General features: G+C 40.7%; 1 protein-coding gene across 4 annotated transcripts in view; it reads right to left on the bottom strand.

Annotated features, from left to right (window-relative positions):
- The window catches only part of slc6a2 (solute carrier family 6 member 2), a 166,832-nt gene that overhangs the window by 90,541 nt on the left and 57,015 nt on the right, over positions 1-19,276 (bottom strand). For all 4 annotated transcript variants that reach the window (XM_048546354.2, XM_048546357.2, XM_048546356.2 and 1 more), the window contains exons 4-5: positions 8,179-8,317; positions 3,665-3,799 (exon numbers count right to left, since the gene is read on the bottom strand). In XM_048546354.2, coding sequence (XP_048402311.1) covers positions 3,665-3,799; positions 8,179-8,317 — 274 coding nt within the window. The remainder of the gene's footprint in view (positions 1-3,664; positions 3,800-8,178; positions 8,318-19,276) is intronic.

Below are 19,276 nucleotides of genomic sequence, written 5' to 3' on the forward strand. Positions count from 1 at the left end.
CCTGCACTGTCTGTTTCTATCTCCTTCCCAAAATCCTTAAACCCAACTGCCCCGACCAACCCATTGTCTCTGCCTGCTCCTGCCCCACTGAACTTATCTCCGCTTATCTCAACTTGGTTACCTTCCCCCACTCCCTCCACCCCCGACGCCCCCACCCAGTTCAGGAGTCCCTACCTATGTCTGGGACACTACACATGCTTTCCACCTCTTCCAAGATTTTCAATTCCCCAGCCCACAACACCTCATCTTCACCATGGACATTCAGTCTCTCTGCCCTCTGTTTCTTCCTCTCATGTAGGCCTAACCAATGGCCCTCCGCCGACACACTGAACACTTAATGGGCCTTGTCCTTATCCTCATTGACCTTTTCTTTAATTCCTCCCACTTCCTACAAACTAAAGGAATGGCCATGGGCACCCGCATAAGTCTGAACAATGCCTAACCTCTTCATATGATATGCGGAACAATCCCACTTCTGCAGTTACACTGGATCCACCCCTCACTTCTTCCTCCGCTACATTAACGACTATATCGGCACCGCCTCATGCTCCCATGGGGAGCTCGAACAGTTCATCAACATTACTACCACCTTTCACACCAACCACAAGTTCACCTGGATCATCGCCATCACCTCCCTCCCTTTCTTGGACCTCTCTGTCTCCATCTCCAGTAACCATCTCAGCACTGACATCTATTTCAACACCAACGACTCCTTTAGCTGCCTTGATTACCCTCCTATCAACCACTCTCCTGCAAGAATGCGATCTCATATTCCCAATTCCTCCGCCTCCGCTGCATCTGCTCCCAAGATGGAGCTTACCACTCCCGGACATCCCTGATGTCCTGCTACTTCAAGGATTGTAACGTTTCCCCTCTCCAGTGATTCGTAATACTCTCAACCGCATCTTTTGCATGACCCACACTTCTGCCTTCAAACTGCTGGCCTCCCAACAAAAATAAAGACAGTGTCCCCCTGGTCCTCACATTCCACCCCACCCAACCTCTGCACCAGCACATCATCCTCTGCCACTTTCGACACCTGCAATCTGACCCCACCACCACAGAGATATTTCCCTCCCTGACTCCTATCTGCCTTGTGTATGGACCACTCACTCCACAAATCCCTGATCTGCTCCACACTCCCCACTAGTCCCACCACACTCAGCACCTTTCCTGCAACTGCAGGCAGTGCTACACTTGCCCCTACACCTTCCCTCTTACCTCCGTTCAAGGCCTCAAACAAATTTTCCAAATCCAATAGGGGTTCACCTGTATGTTCTCCAACCTGGTCCACTGTATCTGTTGCTCTCGATCTGGTCTCCTCTACTACGGTGAGACCAAGCGCAGACTTGGTGACCGTTTTGCCCAGCATCTGTGCCCTGTATGCTATAATCAACAACACCTTCCAGTCGCCGATCATTTTAATTTCCCTCCTATTCCCTTAGTGACATGTCCATGCTGGGCCTCCTCCAGGGTCACAATGACACCATGAGCAAGCTGGAGGAGCAACACCTCATATTCCGCCTTGGAAGCCTATAGCCCAATGGCCTGAACATAGAATTCACCAGTTTAAAAATCTCCCCACCCCATGTCCAACCCTCCATCTCATCCTGCCTCCTTGACCTGACACAACCGGTGTCCATTTTCATTCTCACCTATCCACCCCACCCTTCCCACTGACCTGTTTCCACAAACTGCATCTACCTATCACCATCCCACCTACCTTCCCCCAGCCCGACCACCCCACCTCTATTTACGTCCGAGCTGCTTCCCTGTCCCCATTCCTGATAAAGGCTGTAAACCCGAAACATCGCCTTTCCTGCTCCTCTGATGCTGAGGGGCCTGGTTTTACTTGACGCCTTTTTCTCAATTCTTCCTGATTTATTTGATCTTTCACTTTGTTCAATTAAAGAGATAACTTCTTGTTTTCCCTTTTCATGTTAAGTGGTGAATGGAAATGTTTCTTTAGTTAAAATGTTTACATCCATTCTCCATTTGATGGTCTTAGAGAAACAGAGTGCCTAGTGTTTTTCTGTTCACTCTTTTTTAAACTCAACGCATAATGCTACCAAAAGGCTTCTGAGTCATCTGGAACTACTTGGAAAAGACAAAAGGGAATATTGTTGATTACAGGGGAAATCGAGTGACAGTATCAACGTTAACTTAACATTATTATTAAGTCTGTCTAGGAAAAGGCGAATGATGTATTTTGTTTTTAACTAACTACCACAGTTACTGCAGCAACAACAAAATACTATGCTCATGACTGCAGAGCTGCCAATTTCTAAAAATGCATTTTGCCAAGATTGGCAAGCAAAGAAAAGCCTGGCTTTCGGTCCTTCACCCATCAATATCCTGTTCAGACAACAAATTAACACCATACCCATATATGTATTGGGAATATTGTACAACAATTACAATTTGTCTAATCTGTTTTCAGCTTTCTACAGTGGATTGATGGGTTGTTGTGACACCGAGTTCTCGATCCTTCTAACCTCTAGTCCTCTCACAATTGCCCTACGTCTTGATGTTCCCTGTACCCTTCACTGAGGTATCAACGATCTTATTTTAACTGTGAAAGCTTTAAGTAGTTCTAAATTCCCAGACCTCATTTGGATTCCAACTGCTGGATAAAAACTCAACACATGCAATATTGTGTATTCTTCTGAAATAGCGAGCCAGGAGCTCTGGGTTTGAGCCCTGTCCCAGGTACACTCACCATGTGGCCAGACATGTTGATTACCAAGTTGTAAATCCTTCCAACACAGACAAAAGGCAGTAAGAGTTGGAGAGGTTCCTGGTCAACTTCATGATGGACAGCAAGTTGAAGCCTCTACCATCAATACTATAGCTGCTCACGCAGGTAAAAGTGCATGTTGTCATGACATCTGAGAAACTAACTGAACTGTGACACCACATACACTGCTCTTTCTCTGCCACTTTAATGTCTTTAAGTTAAACGGGGTTGCATTATGATTTTCCCTAATCCGAGACTTACATGTGAAGAATAGTCACTTGAAGACTAATAGAAGGTTGCCAATTCCCAATGAACTTTGATCTAGCACATATTCCACTTTGGAAGTGATTGAATGAAGACAAGGTCAGCAGTGAATGAGGGAATTATTTTATTTTATGTGGAAGCATAAAAGTAACATGAGCTTTCCAGTCTTGCAAGACTCAGAATATCCGTCTAGGTAAACTCTTCAGTCAAAAGAAATACAATACAGTTCAGCATGCAGAACCACAGATATAGTCATGGTTTTTGTGTGTACAGGACAGCTAAAAGCAATGATGGCAGAGGTCTGGAGTTCCTTAAATGTTTGTTGTACTTTAAATGCTTCTGTCAACCATTCACTCAAAGTAAAAATTGTGAAAGATGCTTTTAAAGCATGAATGAAATAAATGTAACAGTCTCTTAAAATCATTAGGATTGAAATAAATGTAATGATTATTTAAATGTACAGAATACTTACAATGGAACAAATTTATCTTTGTGCTTCATAGAGGCAGAGATCATACTGAACTTAACACAAAACCTAGCATACAGGATCAAAGGGCATTGAATTTCAGATGCAATATTAACCCCAGGCACTATTTAAAATGAGACAATTGTAAATCTACTTAATCTTTTTCTGTGCCTCATTGTAAATGGACAGCAATCTACCTGTGCTTCTTTCAGGCGTTCAAAGTCAATGCTGAGGTATGCCTTGATCCCATCCATTGCACCTGGCAACGTGATCCCATGGATCAGAAGTACTAGTAACACCATGTAGGGCATGGTCGCTGTGATCCACACCACCTGCCAATGAAGGAGAAGCAACAGATACATTTTATTCCATTTTCATCCCTTATCTAATCATAGAGTCAGAAAAACAGAGCTAATGCATTAATATTTCAGGCCTTCCATCTGATTTTTCGCAGAGACTTGGTGAACTAAACATTCATCTGAAAGTTAAAAACAGATAGTAGAATCCAAACTATAACAATATATATGTTACACATCTTTCACACTAAGGTGGCTATATACACTTAAAAATGATAGATGAGCTGTCATTCAGATATCAGCTGGGGAGACAATGCGGAGCTGGTGGAATAGAACTTATTTAAAAAACTGGATATTAAAAAGAAAGCCGGTTTCAATTGTTGTAAAAACCCATCTGGTTCATTGATACCCTTTGAGAAAGGATATCTGCCATTCTCATCCAGTCTGGCTTATACATGACTCCAAACTCACAGCAACATGGTTGAGTCTTAACTGCCCCTTAAAATAGCCTAGCAAGCCACTCAACTCATTTGCAATTAGGGATGGGCAATAAATGCTGGCCTTGTCAGCAACATCCACATCCCACAAAATAATAAACAAAAACTAAATAAGACACAACATTAATGTTTACATACTTCATATCATACTGCATGTACATATTGTATATTTATCACAATAATAGTACAATTGCAGTAAACCAAACCAGTTTTGCTAGACTCATACTGCGTAGTGTCTGGACCTTTCACAAGAAATGGCAGCGTTTTGGAGCCACCCATGTTGATCCAGAGTGAAGCAGTTTCATGTTCCTCGCATCACTTTCCACCATTACACGGTTAATGTTCAAATATTAAGCAACAATCTAGCTGAAGAAATTAAAACAGAGATAACAAAGTGTAGAGGTGGATGAACACAGCAGGCCAAGCAGCATCTTAGGAGCACAAAAGCTGATGTTTTTGGCCTAGACCCTGATGAAGATAAGATGCTGCTTGGCCTGCTATGTTCATCCAGCTCCACATTTTGTTATCTGATTCTCCAGCATCTGCAGTTCCCATTATCTCTGAAGAAAGTAAAACAGTTTGGTTTTATTCACATTAAGAATATCTCTTGGTGCATATTCCTTTAGGATGTAAGTAAGACATTGCATTGTCAATGGTTTTGTACTCCAGCATAGTTTAACTCCACTCAAATTGTTTGGTACAGTCATATCATCATTAATCTTGGGTTACTAGTTAGAACTCTAGCTTATCATGGAAGTCAATCTAATGGATTTCCCATTTTTGTCAGCAACTACTCCATGAAGAGTTTTGGTTTATCTAGATTTGGCTCATTGTCATTGCTTGCATATTTGCTCTCCTTCCCTTAATTACCAGCACAATAGTCATTAGTTCACCATTCCAACAGCAGGCAATGGAATTTTCCTTCAATACCACAGCAGTTCTAGTGGTGTAATGATGTATAGGACCTGTATCTTGTACTATTACTCCCATCATCTAATCATGACAACTAGTGATAGAAAGTCTTGTAAAGGGAAAACCTCAATAATGGGCCTTCTCCACCTGTTCTGCCTCCCATTACACATCAAATGAAGCCTCAGAAGCACTCGTCACACTTTTTCTCCTGGCTATAGCATATAGCTATTTGAAAATAGAGATCATTTAGGAGCTCATTCTCCACATATAAACCTTCCACCCAGGAAAATGGGCAAAGTCACTAATGAGGCCCAAAAGGGTGAAGTTCCATCCAAACCTCCATTGACAGGTTGTGGAAAGTTGAGACATATGTCCGCAAGACTTTTAAAAAATGCAGATGTGTAGAAATAAAATTGGACTTTGCACAACATCACTGCAAATAACTATAGTCAGCCAGAGACTGATAACCTATATTTGTTTGGTTGCTTTCAAAATCAAACTTAAGTAAATCAAAAACACTATTTACTTTATTTTCGTTCTTTGGCTGGTCTGGCATAGTTCTCAGTATTTTGCAACAATCTGAATGTTGGACATGTTGCTTAAACTAAGAGTAGGAAACATAGGCAGAGAATACTTCTGATTATGCATGTTGCAACAAGAGGAGAGAAACCATGCCTAAAAATAAATAAGCTTTTAATAATTTATGATGACAAAACATGGCAGTGAAATTCAACAAGATCTCCCACTCTGAACTACCCACTGAATTCACAGCAGGAAACCTGAAAATTCTTAATGAGGTTTCATATTTCTGTGCAGCGAACAAGCCAATGAATGGAAATCAGTAACAGATTTATATTGTGGCAACCACTGCAAAATGGAGGTATTTCAGAACGTTAGTTAAATATGGATTAAAAGCACAGATTTTGTTGAAGCCACTGCAACCCATGCAAATAGTTTGGGAAAACACATGTTTCAAGTGATTCTCTGATTCAAGGGGTCAACGTTTCAACCATGGTTCATTGGGGAAGCGAGTGTGTCTGCAGTTTGGCTCCAAAGACCTTTCAGCTTATTCCCTGACACAATCCAAACCCTGAGCCATTTTCAGAAAAACAATTTGAGGTCAGATACCAGCTGCCCTCAAGGAAGCAGCAGGTAGCCAAATAAACTGAAAAGTGATTGAATTAAAGGGCTAATTAAGTCCTCGCTCCTATGCCAACTGGAATTCACAGTTAGCAATGTCAGTAGCTCACTAGGCAACATATACTGGGAGCAGAAAATAGGGGAGGACCTTGGATGTCCACATGAGGAGCACCTCCCTCCACCATACCTAAAACTGCCAATGAGTCACAAAGGTTTGCTTCTTCAGAGTCAAGCTCAGGGAATATGGGCCACTTGTAATCTCTGATTGCAGGATAAGCCTCCTCCTGGTCTTTAATTGACTCTCCCTTCAAAATGATGCTAGATTTGTCCGTAACATGCCTGGAACTGCTCCAGTGTCAGGTTCCCAAGTCCTGAATAAAAACCTTTTGCAAGCTACATTTTGGACTTTAGACAACACATTACAATAGGCTAACTTCAAAGGAACTCAAAGCAAATCTCAAGGAAAACTTTTGTTACATTCAAAATAAACAAAATAGGCCTAGAATTTTGATCACATGGTGCCCACATGCCTCCATTTGAAGGGGAGGGAACATTCATTTTTTGGCTATGGTCGTATTCCTAGGCTAAAGCCACAAAATTGACCGACTCGGACTGAACCTTTCACTGGAATATTATGTTCATATATTGACTGTAGAACTATTTCAAAGTAAGCACATTCAAACCCTTTTGTTTTGTTTTGAATCTCTCGAAAAAGCCCAAACCCAAATGCCTGCACTGTTTCTGTTCTTGTTTTACAAACAGCATGAAGTACCCATTGTATCAAATAGTGAATACCATACATGGGCTAGAGATATCTAATTTGTGTTTTTTTAAGTGAAATGTGAACTGAAGTGCATTTTCAGTGTCAACAGGTTACAATGGACTTTCTCATTGAAAACCAATTGGTTAATCTGACAATAATTCCAGTAGTTTAAAAAATGTCCATGTGCTTTTATTGATGCTTTTCCCCATAATGTCAATGACGACATTTTTTTGCATTTTCTCCCCTATGTTAAGGAGCAGAGGCAGCAGTCATTCAGTCCATTGAATCTGTACTCCCAAACAATTAGATAATGGCTGATTTGTATCTTCACTATTTAATCACCTTGCTTTCCTATCCCTTAATATGCTTACCCAACTAAGATCTGTACATGTAGACCTTGAATCTTCATGATCAACGAATGATGTAGGCACAGATTCAAACTTAAGAGCTTTCATGCTGGCAGATATCAATCCCATCATTGGGTAGTGCATGAATCCTTTGAATTACCAATGCCAATGTTAATTATACTTCAATTTATTCACGCAAGGTCAAAACGTAAAATAATAGATTTCTGCCGAGCCATGATTAAACTAACAGTCTTATCTGCAAACTTTTTAAAATTTCGAACAGTAGTTCACATGGACAATACATTCACATCAATGGCTTCAATTCAGCAATTCAAGGTAAAAAGAAAGCAACTGAACTGGACATAGGTCAGGGTGTGCAGGCAGATTCGTTACTGATGAGGAGGTTGACAAATGTAAGAACCCCCCGGATTGGATGGATTTGCACACTTGATAGTCTCCATGTACAAGTTGTGATCTCTTGAAAGCACTTAACCATAATGAAACTCACCCAAATGACAAGAAACATTTTTAACTGAAGCATTATTCATCCGGTTATGATGTCAAAACAAACACTAGCAGAAATAGACAACTAACTTCTAATTAGTGGTGAAATGTTAATCTCATTTGGTTTGGCAAAGAAATATTCCAGATCAGTTTACTGGTCTGGCGGTGATTATTTAGTTGGTATTATCCGAAAAACACCACAGTTTTTATTAAACCAATACATTTGTCATCATGAGAAACTGGGAATCATACCTTTCCTGAAGTCTTTACCCCTTTCCAGAGACTGAAGTAGAGAATGATTACCACGCAAAGCAAGCAGAGGGAAAGTTGCCACCTCGGTAAACCCAAATTATGAATTCCAGTACTTTCATGGAGATTGAGAACTCCACGCCTATAGAAATAAAACAATAAGTCTGAGTATGAGAAAATAAAATGGTCTCTTTAACAGCAACATTTAATTGAAAATGTTTTATTGAAACGACTACTTATACCAATCTAATTTCACTTGTATCCATTTCACTTACTTCAAATCCATCAATCAGCTGCAGGAATATGATAATGGTAAAATTAAAAGGCAAGTTAATAATGCATTGGAATCTGATTCTAAGGATCATTGACATAGGAATCATAGAATGGTAGAGTCCCTACAGTGTGGAAACAGACCCATCAGCCCAACATATCTACTCTGACCCTCAGAGCATCCCACCTAGACCCATCACCCTATCACCCTCCTAATCTACACATTCCTGAACAGCACAGGCAATTTAGCATGGCATGGACATCTTTGGACTGTGGGAGGAAACAAGAGCATCCAGCAGAAACCCACACAGACATGGACAGTCACCAGAGGGTGGACTCGAACCTGGATTCCTGGTGCTGTGAGGCAGCAGTGCTAACCACGGAGGCACCATGCCATAGAAATCAATGTCACACTCCAGTGAGAATCAGCATTTGGAGATTGGGAGTGGGAGTGAGGCATGTTACAAGGTATATCGCAGTAACTTTACAATGCATTCAGCCAATGCCTGAAAAAATGTTTTATATGGCTATGAACTATCTTCTGTTATGTAACTGTCCAGAAAGTAGCATCTCTAGTATCTCAAATCTAATTTTTAACATTTTCATTCAACCTCAAGATATATATTACAGAGTTAGATGTTTGTATCTAATGTTTGGGGGCAGGGTGGATCATTTATATCAAATGTAAAACAAATCACTTCCATACCAAGTTCTCTTTCAAACAAGCAGAATAGATTTTTTTTCCAAAATGTCATTGAAGAGAATTCGGCTTTGTATTTCAATTTCCCAATAATTTATAAAACAGATCAAAGTTTGCTTAAAGAATTAAGAAATAGCCACATCCTACATGAAGTGCTTTAAAATCTATTTGATAATGGGATGTAATTCTATGAAGCTGAATACACACAGATGGAGCTGCAGCTATTTATGATTAAACCTTGGCTTCTTGCATTGAATGTCACTACTGCAGCACCACTGCATTACATATCAGTACTATCAGGATATGCAAACAATTCCTCATTATTATTGACAGAGCATCTAAAATGTATTACATTATACAAGACAGAAACAAGCAAATTGGACTGTAATCTTAGATAACAAGATCTGGAGCTGGATGAACACAACAGGCCATGCAGCATCATAGGAGCAGGAAGGCTGACGTTTTGGGCCTACCTGAAGGGTCTAGGCCCAAAACATCAGCGTTCCTGCTCCTATGATGCTGTTTGGCCTGCTGTGTTCATCCAGCTCTACACCTTGTTATCTTGCATTGTAATCCGGTTTATTTTACATGGCTGAGTTGAATTAACCTCAATGACAGCAATAAAATAATCTCCGACAGTTCAATCCTGCTGCAATGCTTAAGACAGCATATAGGAGTCGAGTGTTCAAGGTAATTTGCCGTTACCACATGTCTGGCAACCTACGCTAATGCCCTGTAACATTACACTGGTTCCAGTACCAATACATGGCCAAAATCTACATAGGTCAAAGGACAATATTCAATTTGTTACATCTCACTGGGGTAGCATGCTGAAAATCAAGACCTGCTATTCCCAGAGTTGTCACAACAGTTAAAGATTTTAATAAAAGTTTGCAAATCCCTAATTTACCTGAATTTTATACCCACGTTGACTGAAAACATGGACTGCATTTCTGTACTTCACAAAAATCATTACTTGTGACAAAAAAGTAGATTTCAAATACAGATAAACAGTTATGAATGGTCAAGATGAGATTCTATTAGTTGAAGCTCTAACCCACTTGTAAACATACCCATCTTCACATCCATACATACAAACACAGGCATGCACACTAAAAATAATAGGCGTTATGGGCAGAGGGAAAGACTGGGAAGGCAGTTCACTGGTCCATATCCATGGGGGTTTGCTAAGATGACATGTTGCTGATCAAAATCATAAGTTGCACCACACCAGGTTACAGTCCAACAGGTTTATCTGAAATCACAAGCTTTTGGAGCGCTGCTCCTTCATCAGGTGAAGATTGTAGGAGCTGTGCTGAGAAAGCTTCTGATTTCAAATAAACCTATTGAACTGTAACCTGGTATCGTATGACTTCTGACTTTGTCCATCCCAGTCCAACACTGGCACCTCCAAAACTTTGCTGATCGGAATACCATTTTTCAAACTTGCATCTGCAGGTGCTTTAACCTGTTTGCAGGAGGCACAGGGTGGCTGATTCACACACAAAAGTCTCTGGCTTATTACTGAAAAGTCATGAGTAAAAGCTTACAACAACTAATGACGGAAAGATGAATTAGCTATCTTCAGATTTGAATTGATTTTTACTGCAGAGCAGAAACACAAACCTTTCCGTTCCTTTCCAGTGGTCTGTGGCTTCTGCCTATTTTGTTCACACCCCCCAATTTTTAAGATACCTTGCAGCCAGCCGATCAGATAGTTGTTAGCGGGGAGGAGGCCTTTGTCATTTAAAATGGGTAAGTCATCTACAGATGAATCAGTTACTTATTGCCAGCTAAATCTTCATTTGTACGTAGCCCCCTGGTTCTAGTTGTTCTATAACGAGGCTTTCTCCACTGCTTAAGCTTGCAATTAGTATGAGCATACTCATTTTTAACAAGTACGGCAATCCCTAGCTTCGAAAACAATTTTACCATTTCAGTCCATAATCAAAAATAGAGATTTTCTGTTTTAAAAAAAATTCTTTACAATTGACAGTACTGAAAGCCATCATGACCCCTCGGTAAAACAAACATTCAGAATCATGGTGCACAGATTTTATCTAGTTCAGTATTAAAAGCAAAAAAAAATCAGGGTTCAGAATATTCACTGGTAATAATTTCATCCCTATCTCAGGTCTGAACTGATGGATCCTCCAGGCAGAAAAGGTTTAGACTTCCCTGGCCAACCCCATTCTTCCTTGCAGGACTCTTCCTGAGCTCCCTTTCCCAGAAGCATAGCTGGAGGCAACTCAAATGAGTATCAAATGTCTGACCAGGTCATAAAGGGGAAGGAACTGGATGAAGTTGTGGCATCACAGCTAAGGCCAACCATGTATTTACATGTGATGAGTCACATTATCGAAGGAGAATGTGGAGATGGGAATAATCAAGCACTCTCTCCATAGCCCTGTTACATAAACATAGTCATTACAATAATAATCTGCAACCCCTCACTGCACAGGGAATTACCCAGGAACTCATGGGTTTTATGGCCACCTACCAAAACAAGTGTAGAAATTATTTACCAATGAGCTGGCAAAACTAGAATTAACATTCTTGCTTCTTCCAGTCATTAATATTCTAAAAGATTCCCAATCAGTACAGGTAGAGCCTATGTAAATTTAAAGCACTGAATACATGAATTTAAGTACAATACAATTATACAATTATATCATTTGCAAGGCCCCCAGAATAGTGACAACACCAAAACTATTCCATAACCATATATTTACACAAGTTTTAATTCTGAGGCAAATTCTGAAGTATCAGACAATTTAACATATTCAGTGGAGCTGGATGAGACACATTCATTCGAGTGTTTTCAGTATTTTGCAACATTACTGCTCATCTCCAGGTGGACATGCACAATCTTGAATTTTGATGTTGTAAATTTTAATGATTGAATTCTCGTGATCCCTCCTGTAGATTATCAGTTTACCTGAGGAGTAACTGAGTTGCACACACTGGACTAGAAAAGAGCAATTTTGGTCCCTGGTCTTTGGTGAGAGGGCTATAAATGGGGCTATGGTAGGGCCTCTGGAATTTAACAATGGGTTTTGAATGGGAAATGTTGGCTCACAGTTCCCATTCTTGATTGCAACTTCTAGAATTTGGTGGAAACCATTGTACATGCTCATGACTTTGCCAAACTACCAAACATATATACAGATCAGATGAGGAGAAGCCCAGTGGTATGCTTTTCCTGATTGAGTTCTCTTCCGTTATTCACTTATGAGGCTTGCACATGGATAATAATTAACATAACTGAGGGCTGCTGACAACAAAATCAAAACCAGGAGCCAAAAATGTTTGGTGAAGAGGACAGGAAAAGGCAGAAAAGGAGAACGTCTGAACTCAGATAGTGTTAGCAGCTCAGTGAGTAAATGCACAATGTTGTTTACTATACTGGCCCGTCAAAGTGGGGTAATCTGCATGGACAGGGAAGTGTGTAGGTCTAAATTGTAGACAGCGGAGAGTTCATTAATTTGACAGGTGGTGAATTAACCTGAAAACATGCATTGAATCTATATATACAGAATGGCTTATGTTCCAAATTAAAATGAATAAAGGAGATTGATGCTCGAAATAATGCAGAAAAAGACAGACCATATTTTCTGCTGCTACATTCAGTTTTTCTTTGACACGCAGTTTAGAAAGTTTACTTGTCCTATAATGTTCTCAAACCTTTGAAGACAATCATTCAGTAACTCAAAATCACATGGTATTGCTCACCAGGCACATCATGAGGTGTTTTTCAAACAAACTGCAAATGGCATGTTCAGTACATCAACTCCATGAATTAGTGCTTAGATACGATCAGAAGTGACTTGGTCTGGAAAAGCTTAGTCTCACAAACAAATTTAAAATATCAGAAAAAGAAAACTAGCAGTATTTTGTTTCTTGTGTTGCATTAGATTCATCAAAATGCTGGCTCAAAGAAATACCACAGGGCAGCAAAAAGAGCTGTGTGTACCTAACACAACCAGAACAAATTTGTTTCTTGGAAGATCAAATAAGGCACCAGATATTCAGCATGCTTTGCACATTTTTCTTTGTTTGCTTGATCACTAATCAGTATTTCATTTTGAAAACTGATGAGAGCAATGGTTGCTCGGGGGTATGCTACTAGAGCCAGGCACGTGGCATCATGACGACTCGGTTGTACAGGGGAGGCAGAAGGAGAAAGTCAGAAGGTATTTCAGTGGCAGTAAACATGACTTCACAATGCTGGACTGCCTCTGGTTCCAGGCTTAAGAATGCAGAAATTAGCTGCAGAACATTCTTCTGGAGGTATCACGGCCCACATTGAAACCAATGATATAGGTGGGAGGAGGGATGAGGTCCTGGAGGAAAATTACAGCAAGTTCAGGAGGGCATTAAAAACAGGCCGCTAACAGCAATAATCCTCAGGATTACTCCCAGCACCACGAGCCAGCGAGCATAAGGACTGATTGAATACGTCACTGCAAAACTGGTTTAAGAGGCTGGGCAGATTTCTGAGCCATTGTTACTAGTTCTGAAGTAGGTGGCACTTTTACAAGGTGATCAGGTTACACCTTAATGAGAATGGAGGCTCATATCCTCTCAGTGAGATTTGCTAGTGCTGTTGGGGTGAATTTAAAACTAGCTTGTCATGGGATAGGAACCCAAAATAGATGCAAGTAAAGATGGTAACAAAGAGTGCAAAAATAAAATGCTATGGAGGCTAGAAATCAAGAGAATGATGTTGAAAAGACAAAGTTAAGGATGTTGCAGAAAGACAAAGTTAAGTGCACTTTACCTGAATGTACATAGCATTCTCTACGGGGTAAAGATTCTAAAGGTAACAACAGAGTGACTTGGGTATGATCAAGTTGTCATTACAGAAACTTGGCTACATAAGTGACTGGGTCTCGAAGTTGTTATTCAATGTGTAGGAAGGACAAATGAGAAGGAAAAGAGAGGAAGTTGTACTGATAATAAAGAGATGATAATGTGTGAGTCTGTTTGGGAGGAATTAAGAAACAGCAAAAGGCATCAATTGTAGCTATTTATGGGTCATCAAATAGTAAGTATTAATGAGATGATTAGGGAAATGTATAGCTTGAGCAACACAGTTATCATGAGTGGTTTAATCTGCACCCAGAGCAGATAAACCAATTGGCACTAAAGCTGTGGATGATGAGTTTTTTTATTGGAGAGTCAATGGGAGAACATGTTATTTTAGATTTAGTGTTATTTAGGAAAAGGGCTAAATAGAATCTTGTTTTGAAATAATGTTTAGGAATGAATGACCACGTATGAAATAATTTTACATTATATTTGAAAATGAGGTAGCTCATTCTGATGCAAGGGCGTCACATTTGAACAAGGGGTATTACGAAGGAATGAAGCACAAACTAGCTGAGGTGGATTGGGAAAATACATTAAAAGGCATGACTGTACAAAGCCAATAGATAGTTTTTCAAAAGAAGAATTACAGGATTTACAGCAACTATACATCCTTTCAAACAAAACCTCAAAAAAGGTCAGTCAACCATAGCTAACAAAGGTAGGTCAGGATTGTATAAGATTAAAAGAAAAGGCCTATAAAGCTTCCAGAAAGTTTTTGGTAAGGATGCTGGTTAGAAATATGAAACACACAGGATAGGTGTTAATGCACTGGGATGGATCTACCAGACAGAAAACACAGTAGAAATAAATGGCTCATTCTTGTCAGGCTGTGACTATTGTGGTATCATAAGGATTAAGAGTTGGGCCCCAGCTGCTCACAATATGCATCGATATTTTGGAGGAAGGTACCAAATATAATTTGCAGATAATACAAAGCTCAGTGAAAATGTGTGTTACAGGGAAGATGTAAAGCAGCTCTCAGTAGATTTGAACAGGCTTAGTGAACACGGCAGATGGAATATAAGGAAAAATGTGAGGTTACACACTTTGGTCAGAGAAACAGGCCTGCAGAGCATTTCTTAAATGGTAAGCAGTTGAAAAGTGAAAGTGTATAAAGGGACCTGGGCGTCCTTGTCGATAAGTCATTGAAGGCTAACACACAAATGCAACAAGCTAGTAGAAAGACGAATGGAACAGAAGTTTTGCTACATTGTACAGGAGCTTTGTTAGACTGTACCTGATGTACCTAGTTTGGCCTCATCTCAGGAAAGGTATCAGTGCCATAGAAGAAATACAACCATGGTTCATCAAATTTGTTCCTGGGATGGTGGGTCAGTCCTATGGAGAGAGATTGGGCAAACTGTATTCTTGAGAGCTTTAAAGAATGTGAGGTGTTCTCACCAAAATTTACAAAATACTTAGAGGTAGACAGAGTAAATTCAGAAAAGATGTTTCCTCTAAATGGGAAGTCTAGAACGGGGGCATCATTGAAAAATAAGGGGAATGCCACTTAGGTCTGAGATGTGAAGAACTTTTTTTTTCCCCCCTCAGAGTTGTGACCATTGAGATTGTTTATTACAAAGAGCTACAACAGGGTTAGTTTAGCCTAGGATAATAGAGTGGAGCCGGAGGTGCACAGCCGGCCAGGCAGCATGAGAGGAGCAGGAAAGTTGACGTTTTGGGTCAGGACCCTTCTTCAGAAATGGGGGAGGGGGAAGGCAAGTTCAGTCTTGAGTCTGTTTCAGGTAGAGATTGATAGATTGCTGGATTCCCAGTAGTGTACAGGGTTCTGGAAATGGGATGAGTAAAATCCATTGAAATGTTTGATCAGCCATGATTGCACAGTGGCACTGCAGGCTCAATGGGCTGAATAACACATTCCTGTTCCTATGTTCCAATAAAGCTGCTAAAGAACGATCCAGCTAAGTAGTTAAAACAGTTTCCTTACTGGTATTTATTTTTACTGTCTGTAGGAAACATCCCTTTTGGGGGTTGTAATGGAGTGCAATTCATGTTTATGTGAGGCAGAGCGGAGGGTATGGCCCCTTGTCCTGAATCTGCCCTATTCGGATCAGACTCTTAAATTATTTTCACAAGGCCAATAAGCTGTTGGCTAGTTACCTCAGCTCATTGAGACCCTGTTGGAAGGAGTGCCCAGTTGCCTCAGGAAATTCCTCCCTTTATGCCATGGAACAACCTCAGGAAAAATCTGTGACAAATGCAGTCCAAGACCTAAAGTCTTTTAAAAAGGAGCCTTCGTCGTTTCTGCAGTCAAAGTTTTTCAAAGACTGCGAGTAGCTGCAGCTGCCAGTTTGCTGCTCTGGGTACTTTAAATCACCCTGTCCAAAAGAATATAAGTTCCATTATCCTAGATTAATTTCCAGCTGCAACCTTTAAGGCATATCCTTGTGTTACCTTACATAACAGTAGTTTTGGAAAACTTGATTTCCAGCATTCCAGCAATGAACATTTTCAATGGCCTTTGCATGATTTAAATAGACTCATTGGCACATTTTCAACCTATTGGTTTAGGAACAAATCCTTTTTCATTCTTGATGAATTTCTTGCACATCTGTATGCCATAGTGCTCTGAATTAGACTCACTTGCAATTTGCATTTGCCTGATTTTTGTTGGCAACCCTCCAGTTTCTAGAAACAAACCATTCCAGAGATTTGTCTTAACCCATGCCCTTGGTGATTTGACACTTAAATTGTATAATTAATCTTTGCCATGTGCAATACCATTTAAAGTCTTTCATCATTATCTGCTCAATTCAGGCACTTCTTAAACAGAAAGTTGTACTGAAAGGTTGTTCTCATAGCATATTGAAAACAGGTTATGACAGCACTATCTAATTTTATGCAATGTTGTAAAGTTGCAAGGTCTCCGCCATAAGGGTTACAAGAAGTGACAGAGATATTGACTTTGACACCACCTTGCAGCCCAAGATGTGCAAGTAAACTATTCATCTGAACTGCAACACAACTCAAACCTTTGCAAAAGATAATATTTATATTTGTGTACCTCTTCAATACTCTGAGATTTCCTTTTCCATTTGGATATATCCAGACAACCTTGAATCCATTCAGTCAGGAATAATTTGCAAGCGTAATTCAGTATTTATTAATAACCGGTTTTCTTCCCACTTCCTGACATTAAGCACCACCTTTTCTGTGGTATTACTGCAGGTTGGATTTTTTTTGGGGGTTGGGAAGACTATGGGGTTGAATTTTATTTATTTCTCAAAATCACAGACTGTTTCCTCAGAGGTTTATTGGTCAGTGCATTGAGTGTAGGAGTTGGGATGTCATGTTGTGGCTGTACAGGACATTGGTGAGGTCACTTTTGGAATACTGCATTCGGTTCTGGTCTTCCTGCTATAGGAAGGATGTTGTTAAACTTGAAAGGATTCACCAAGATGCTGCTGGGATTGGAGGGTTTGAGTTATTGGGAGAGCCTGAATAGGCTAGGGCTTTTTTCTCTGGAGTATCGAAGGCTGAGGGGTGACCTTGTACAGGTTTATAAAATCATGAGAGCATTAATAGGGTGAATAGCCAAGGTATTTTTCCTAGGTTGGCAGGGGGGGGGTGGGGGTGGTGGTGTCCAAAACTAGATGGCACAGGTTTAAGGTGAGAGGAGGATAATATAAAAGGGACCTAAGGGACAAAGGGTGGTGTGTGTATGGAATGAACTGCCAGATGCGGTGGTGGAGGCTGGTACAATTACAACATTTAAAAGACATGTGGGTGGGTATGTGAATAGGAAGGGTTTAGAGGGACACGGGAATAGTTGTGCTGTACAGCCCTATGACTCTAAATGGCTGCTGCCTCCCTTCCCCAACCCCTCTGAGGTGTAAGAATATCTGTTTCTTAGGGCTCCTCAACATCAAGCTTTTCATCGTACACCATTCATGTCACACATGTCAAAGGAGAAAGAAAGAGGACAGACACAAGGGTGCTGAGAGTTAGGCAAAACTAAAGGTGAGGAAGAAAAGTAGAGAATGTGGTGCCTAAATGACCTGCATATAGTCAAGTGCAGGAGGTTCCTTGCTAGTTCCTTCAAAATGCTTATATCGACAGCCAAAGCAGATAGCTAGTTAAGATTATGGAGTAATAAATAGCACTTGCCAGCTGCAACTTTTGATTTACAATCTAATCATCAGGGCAGGTGAACTTAGTGGTGGGCAACTTAATCCTCAACACTGAGAAAGCTTGCTGTATCCTGCGCCAGTCAGCTTGCTCGGGGCTGCCTGCTAAACATTTTCACTTATCCCAGGCCTCATCTGTAGGAAACTGCCAGCCAATCAGAAACCAAGAGCTTCTGGACCCCGAAGACTAAGACCTAGTCTTCAGGATATCCAACAGGGAAGAGGATAAGTGATTTCCTTTTACTTTGGAGGGTGGGAGTCTCAGTGAAGGAAGGGGGTGGAGAGACATTAGGGTCCAGTTTTACTTTTTGGAGGCCACCCCCTTCACGTCCCCTCTACCCTCTACTCTCTAACTGTGGTAATTGGAGGCCCTCCCCTCAACCTGGCTTACACATCCTCCTAGATTCCCAGGTATCCAGATACCTTTCTATCTTACTGGGAAGACAAGAGATAGAGCTGGGTGTAAGTGGAGGCTCTTATTTGGGCATTTATTGATCATTTCAGGACTTTAAATTGCTAGGAAGTTGAGAAAATTCCCAGTGGATTTTTTTCACCCAGCATTTAATAGGTGCGGTGGCGAGAAAAGATGGGTCTGTCTCGGGAATCAAATCTTCAAGCTCTTTTGTCCACACCCAAGGCTGTAACAAAGTCAGGAGCTGTGTGGGACCCTCAGTTAATTCTGAGCAGCTGCTTGATAGCATCGTTGATGACATTTTCCATCACTTTACTGATGATTGAGAGTCGAATGAAGAGGCGATAACTGACTGGGTTGGATTTCTCCTGCTCTTTGTGTACAGAACATACCTTGGCAATTTTCCACATCATCAGGTAGGTGCCAGTTGTAGAGGAACAGCTGGGCTAAGTATGCAGCAAGTTCTGGAGCATAAGTCTTCAGTTCTACATCCAGGATGTTGTCAGACCCCATCGCCTTTGCAGTATCCAGTGCCTCCAATCATTTCTTGGTATCGCGTGGAGTAAACTGAAGTGACTGAGGACTGGCATCTGCAATGGTAGGGACAATTGGAAGAGGCCAAGATGAGTCATCTGTCCAGCACTTCTGGCTGCAGATTGTACCAAATGCCTCATTAAGTTTTGCAGTGATAGGCTAGGC

This window comes from Stegostoma tigrinum, chromosome 16 (assembly GCF_030684315.1).
Source record: "Stegostoma tigrinum isolate sSteTig4 chromosome 16, sSteTig4.hap1, whole genome shotgun sequence".
NCBI classification, from domain to species: Eukaryota; Metazoa; Chordata; class Chondrichthyes; order Orectolobiformes; family Stegostomatidae; genus Stegostoma; species Stegostoma tigrinum.